Source organism: Chionomys nivalis, chromosome X (assembly GCF_950005125.1).
Source record: "Chionomys nivalis chromosome X, mChiNiv1.1, whole genome shotgun sequence".
Taxonomy (NCBI): Eukaryota; Metazoa; Chordata; class Mammalia; order Rodentia; family Cricetidae; genus Chionomys; species Chionomys nivalis.
This window is the reverse complement of record NC_080112.1, coordinates 123,640,005-123,646,609: the sequence shown is the minus strand read 5'-3', so window position 1 is coordinate 123,646,609 and position 6,605 is coordinate 123,640,005. Positions and strand designations below refer to the sequence as shown.

General features: G+C 36.6%; 1 protein-coding gene across 2 annotated transcripts in view; it reads left to right on the top strand.

The window, feature by feature from the left end:
- The first annotated feature begins 1,797 nt into the window (after positions 1-1,797).
- The window catches only part of Mbnl3 (muscleblind like splicing regulator 3), a 53,327-nt gene continuing 48,519 nt past the window's right edge, over positions 1,798-6,605 (top strand). For both annotated transcript variants that reach the window (XM_057759119.1, XM_057759120.1), the window contains exon 1: positions 1,798-1,974. In XM_057759119.1, the coding sequence (XP_057615102.1) occupies positions 1,798-1,974 (177 nt within the window). The remainder of the gene's footprint in view (positions 1,975-6,605) is intronic.

The following is a 6,605-nucleotide window of genomic DNA, read 5'->3' as shown; positions in this document are numbered from 1 at the left end:
AACTGGATAAGTTTACTGGCATTTCCTGGGCATTTAATTTCTCAATGATAACTAAAAAATCAAATAACATTGCATTTCTTCTGAACTATGGAAAAGACAAACAAACAGTGGTTGAACATGTATAAAAATTAAGTGAAGTATTTTCAAGAGCGTTAAGTCTACTTTGGATGGCATTAACAAATAGTTCTTTTATTGACTGCTTAGAGCTGACTTTTGCTTTACTCTTCCTTCAGGATGTGTGCATAGTCTGTCGCCAGCAAATTAACTTGCTTGTTTCTTGCCAGTTGACTTGCTTGCCACTGTTGCTGTTTGACACTGAGATAACTGCAAATCTTCAAGCTGCATAATACCTAGCATATTGCTCAGCGGTGCTTTCTATCTCACCTACTTGTGTATGTTGAAATCTTTCTTTCTTGGAGACTAACAAATAGCCCGGAAAATACACCCAGGAAAAACAGTCCTATATTCCCCAAGGAATTTTCTAAAATTGAAAGGACATTTTCTGCTTCCACCCCTCCCTTCACTTGAGATGAAGCGAGTCTCCAGCTAGTTGAGTCATCATTGTTTCATATATGTTCCCATGCATACGTGTCACCTTTCAGAGAAATTCGCATTTCCTCAGCAATTCCTGGGCTCGGAATTTTGAGAGCAAATTATACAGGCTGCTATTGGTGGATGATAAGTTCAGTTTAAAGACAGATTCCTAGAGCCTCTAAAAACCAGACACACATACAAGTAAATTGAATATGTAAGGAGCTGTCATGGCATTTTCTGCATAGTGGACTCCACAATGAATTTCTACCCTGAACGTATCAAAAAGTAAGCTATCATTTTTAAGAGATTGGAATGTTGCCCAGTTTTGCACTACAACAGTATCTATGCAGTTGCTTGCTTTTACCCTAAAAAGTTTACCCTGGGAAGTGCCCTTTTTACTGATATAAGTAAACTGGGTACTGATTGTACTCGGTGGTAGTGTCAGTGTGCCAATGCTTCCTGTCCTACAGAGGATGCAGCTACTTTTCTTTCCAAGTCTAGAGTTTGAAAGGAAGCATTAGAGTGTTTTAGCTAATTTCATTTATTTTTTTCTTGCAGGTTCTGAAAAGTGCCTTTTCTGAAAACTCTGCTGCTTGGATTCTACTCTAGAGCTCTCTTTCCAAGCCCTCTCCCGTACACCCTCCCCCACTCCTGCCCCTACAAAACTTGCTGTGCTTGTAGTTCACTGTCAGCAACTTGCCCGTTGATTTTTTTTCTCTCATTCTCGGTTTTCTTAGTCATTTTCCCTCCCCTTGATTTTGCAAAACTATTTTTTAGGTTGTAACATCTTCCCAATCTTATTCTTTAGAGCAAAGAATTGGGGAGACAGACTTTTCTCCCTTGATCTGAGACCATTCCACACATTGAAGGGCAGCCAGCAACATATGCTTTTTGTAAGAATAATTGAAAACATCAACTAGACAGCATAGAATTCTTTTGAAAGTCTGCCAGTTATTTGAAGCAAATTCAGTAAAGGAACAAAATATAGTACTCAATATCTTAACCTTAATAGTTGCCTTCTTAGGACTTGGTCTCTAATTTGATTTTTGGTTTTTCTGATGCAAAGTTGACTTAAGTAGCTTTTTGTGTTTGGCCAGATTAGGTTTGCCTTCACTGAGAAGCTAAGTGCTAAACAAACACATTCCATCAAAGCAACCTGCTCTCATTCCGCATTTGCTTCAGATTCATTTAGCCTCCTCGAACCATCCACTGAGAGGTTATTGTCTGAAGGAGGGTGCGCTTGATTGCCATTTTGCTTTCAATATGACAGCTGTTAGTGTAGCTCTCGTTCGAGATACCAAGTGGCTGACTTTAGAAGTTTGTAGAGAATTTCAGAGAGGAACTTGCTCTCGAGCTGATACAGAGTGCAGGTTTGCCCATCCGCCAAGAGTTTGCCATGTCGAAAATGGCCGTGTGGTGGCCTGTTTTGATTCTCTGAAGGTGAGTGCCATGTGTATGCACATAAGTACTTCAATGTGTCCATTTCTAGACATTTAGAAGGAAAATGTGCTAGAAAAGTAAGATTAATAAGAGGATAAAATTACATATTACTTGATTTAAGACAAGATGTAGCCTTTCTATATGTTGAACTAAACCAGTTGGAGACTCATTCTGCCGTAGTTTATTTATCAAGATAGATATACTCATAAAACAAACACTCACGAATTTTTGTAGGACTGAGGTATTATATCCTTGCTGAAGTTTAGGCTGATTCTCCATATATGTCTCTGTCTGGTTCGTGAATTACCATGTAGATCAGGCTAGCCTTGAATTTGTAGCAACCCTCCTGCCTCTGCCTCCTGAGTTCTGGGATTGCAGGCATGCACCACCACACCTGACTAATTTACTATCCCATGAGATTTTCATTTCTACATAGAATTTAGACTTTAAAAATTTTATTAGAATTATTCATTTTATTTTATCTGTGAATATTTTGCTTACACGTGTGTAATTGGTACTTATGGAGTCCAGAAGAGGGCACCAGATCCCCAAGAACTGGAGTTTCTGATAGTTGTGAACAACCACGTAGGTTCTTGGAATCAAACTTGGGTCCTCTGCAAGAGCAACAAGTGCTTTTAAACACTGAGCCATCTCTGCAGCTCATGAAATTAGGATTTTTAATACAGTGGATCAAAATTCTCATGCATCAAAGAAACTCTTTGATGAATTTTAGTATATATATAGCTTATTATGCATATCAGTAATTTATAAATGCTTGAGATCAGTCAGCTCACAGAGGACAAATAAAGTCAGACTAAGCATATAACTTAAAACCTCATTGTTCAGGAATTTTCGGCATATTGTTATAAAACTAACTTCACTAAATTTTCTTCTTGAACACACGATTAAACAGCTTCTGATCTGTAAGAATCAGGGCAGTCTTAGCTGCCAAAGTTGTAAAGCTTGAGGAAAGCAGAATTATGAGAGCAGGCGGGGTGTTTTATACAGTAGGACATAAATGATTGTGTAACATGGGAATGTATTCATTTTCATGTTTTCATAGTTACCTTAAAATAAGGATAAGATCCTGCCTCAAAGTGATGTGTCAGATTTTAACTCCCCTTGGAAAGTCTTTACCCCCTCTGAGGAGTGGATTAGGGCTGGGTTGGGGAGAAGGTGGGAGGACCAGGAGGAGGGAAGGGAGTGGGAACTGGGATAGGTATGTAAAATGAGAAAAGATGGTTTTAAAAAATAAAGTCAATAAAAAACACTAAGAATAAAATGGAAGTATCCTTTAGTATTAGGGTTTTTAAGCTCCCTTCCACATAGAGTTTTACAAATAAATTTAATTTTCATCAAAAAGTAAGGATAAGAATATCCAAATTAAAGCAGAGATGCAAAATGTATGAATGGATTATTGGTTTAATTAATAGATTTGCCATCATGTATTTGAAATGATTTTTAAAATTACAGCTAGATGAAATAGGCTTAACAAGAATTTTTAAAATTTTTTTGATATTATGTGACCATCATCATGATCAAATTAACCTCGCTAACATTTTTATTGCTGACTGCATTGGCTATTAGAGGTGCATTCCTTTGTTTGCTAGTTTACTCAGAACACATTTTCAAATGCTTTACTATATACTCTTATCGCTGGAGCCAGAAGTGCTTCGGACTTCAGAGTTTTTCAGATTTGGGGGTATTTTTATGTACATAATGATATATCCCTAGGATATGATCCAACTTTAAACATGAAATTTATTTATATTGTATATTAAATGTCATAAGGCATATATATAAATGCCTTATGACATTTAATACAGTATTTTAGTTCATCTGTTGTTTGTATGCAATACTAAGCCATGTATGGAATATGGAATTTTCCAATTATGGTATCACATTGGTGCTCAGAACTATTGGATTTTAAAGCTTTTTGGTTTTTTAGATTAGGGATCCTCAACAAACCTATGTGGTTTTACTTATTTCTATGTTGATAGTTTTTATTGTGAACCATTCCAGTTCAATAGTAGAATCTTATTACAGAAAAGGGGACTATTACTAACACTGAAAAACTCTGAACTGCTTTTATTTGAAGCAGATCTAATAACTAAAATCGTTTTGGGTGTTTGTTTGTTTGGCTGAGCATAGTGACACACAGCTTTTATCCCAGAACTCACTAGGTACTGGCAGGTAGATTTTTGTTGAGGTCAAGGCTAGCCTGGTCTCCATTTCAAGTTCTAGGACAGCTAGGACAACATAGTGAGACACTGTCTCAAAAGAAGGGTTTGTTTCTTCCTTCTTTCTTCATTCATGCTCTGCCTACAGTCTATTTCTTTCGGTCTATTGCTGCAGTACTCGTTTGTTCCTTGAGGCCAAAAAGAGCACTGAGCTAAGTAGTGACGTCTTTCATTCACCAGAGCACATGCAAGTCCAGGCATTGCAGTAGGCTTCTTGTGAGCTTGTTTCTGGAGATCTAGAATAGAGCCAGAGCCTCACTAATTTCATCCTTGGGCTCCCTTTTCCCTCAAACCTTGGGTAACTTTTTCTTTAATAAATACAAAATGCCTTCACTACCTAACTTTCACAATGTCTCTGGAGAGTCCAAAGAGACAACACAAACAAGAAACAAAAACTACAAAGTGAATCAAGTGTATGGTTATTTTCTTGCAATTAGTGAATCGTTTGTTTTAGGGGCTATTAAAAGGGTTCCATTTAGGTAGACTTTATTATTTAATGATGCAAACTCGTGGGCCCAAATCCATCGCTATGAGGCTGATTTTATTTCTAGAATTTAGACATCACTGTTCTGTTCTTCACTCTGTGATAGGGAATTCATTACAGCCTGTAGGTTCTTTCTAGGCATCAGGGAACGAGGGATATGTGTGATCTCCTTAATCTTTGATATACTTTATGTCAGTGTTCCTATTAAGGGCAAAAGAATACTTACTATAAAGTAAACACATTGAGAAAAATAATATGAAAGGTGGTTGCTTAAAAAACACATACTGGACATTAAAGCTTGGAAAATGATTAATTCAAGTACTAAATAATGACTAATGAATATAAATACATCACTTAATTATTTTCATATGCTGCATACTCTCCTGGATCCTTTTCTCTTAAAATAGTTCAGGCATTGTGTTAATATCTTGATGATCAGTCACACAAGATAAAGATGATTTACATAATTCTTACAGTTTTAATTTCTTTTCATGAAAACCTCTATATAAAGCCTTTTAATTAGTTTAAAAGGCTTTATATATTTAATTGGCCATTTAGATAGCACATTCATCAGAGTTCCATGGTTGTACAAAAGCTTTGTAGTTTTTTTTATGTTGCTACTTACGCAAGATATGCATGAAAGTTATACTAAGATGAGGGTAATTGACCTATGCTGATTGTACTCCTATCATATGCACAACACACAAAGAACATACCTTAATGATTGCTGACACATTCGTTGCTCCTCTTGAATTTGTATAATTGAAGCACCATTAAAATTTATTTTTTTTCATCAGTGGTTAAAGAAATGAAGCAATCATTTGATGATTTGTGGGCTATGGGTTTTGTTTTTTGAGGTCATGCGTGTGTGCATGAGCGTGGGCATGTGTGTCTGTATGTGTGTGTGTTTGTGCGTGTGTGTCCGTTCCATTAGCACTAGCTACTCAACCAGATGATGATTCTTTGCCTACATAATAGGTACAATAGATACTGTGTCCTATTTTCACCTCATAATGAGCAGAGGTCATGAAAATGGAAGGGTGAGCTGAATGGATGATCGTGCATTGTGCTTGAAGAGCTGTGCTCATAACTGCGCGAATGCTGCATGTTTAATGATGAAGGTTGTGCCGTTTTCAGATGGGAGTCTAGCTTGTGAAGCCTGTAGACCAATTCTCAGCTACATAGAAGAGTCTCGCGTCATGTTGCTATGCCACTGTTTTTTCCTCAGTTGCCCTGTCTTCTTGGTACATTCATTTCAAAACCTCCCTTTGGTATTGTTTAACCCATTTTATACTGATTCCCTGGCATTACATGCTGTCATTGATTTAGACTGATATTTTAAATGAATTCCTCTTAGATTTAACAAAAGATCGTCTGTGGTTATTTTCATAGCCAGTTTACTCTGCATCAAAATTATCAGGCATATCTTGAATCTTCCACTCTATTCTTGAAGCAGTGTATGATATCATCTATCTGCTATGCAGGAAATACATAAGTACTTTTAGTATTTCATTATAGCAGATCGACAGAAACCATATCTACCTGTCATAGTCGGTACTTTGGTAGTTTTGTAAAAACTACTTACTAGTGAAGCCATAAGAGCAGTCATACTCAAAGTATAATTATGTTAATCCATATGCATTTGTAAATGATGGGAACTGGGAGAGTAATTCACACAAAAGACATCTAAAGTATGTCTTCACACTTCATGTATGATTACAAGCACAGTGATAATATAACAAGTGAAACTTGTCATTAAGACATATAACTCTATCCTTGTAGGTAATAATTAACCCTATGATCCATATGTTCTATATTTAGAGCCACAAATCACAGCAGCTTTTACTAGCTTAAAACTTAAGTATTTGGCTTAGCACAGTGGTTGTTTACCTAGCACGGTGAAGGCC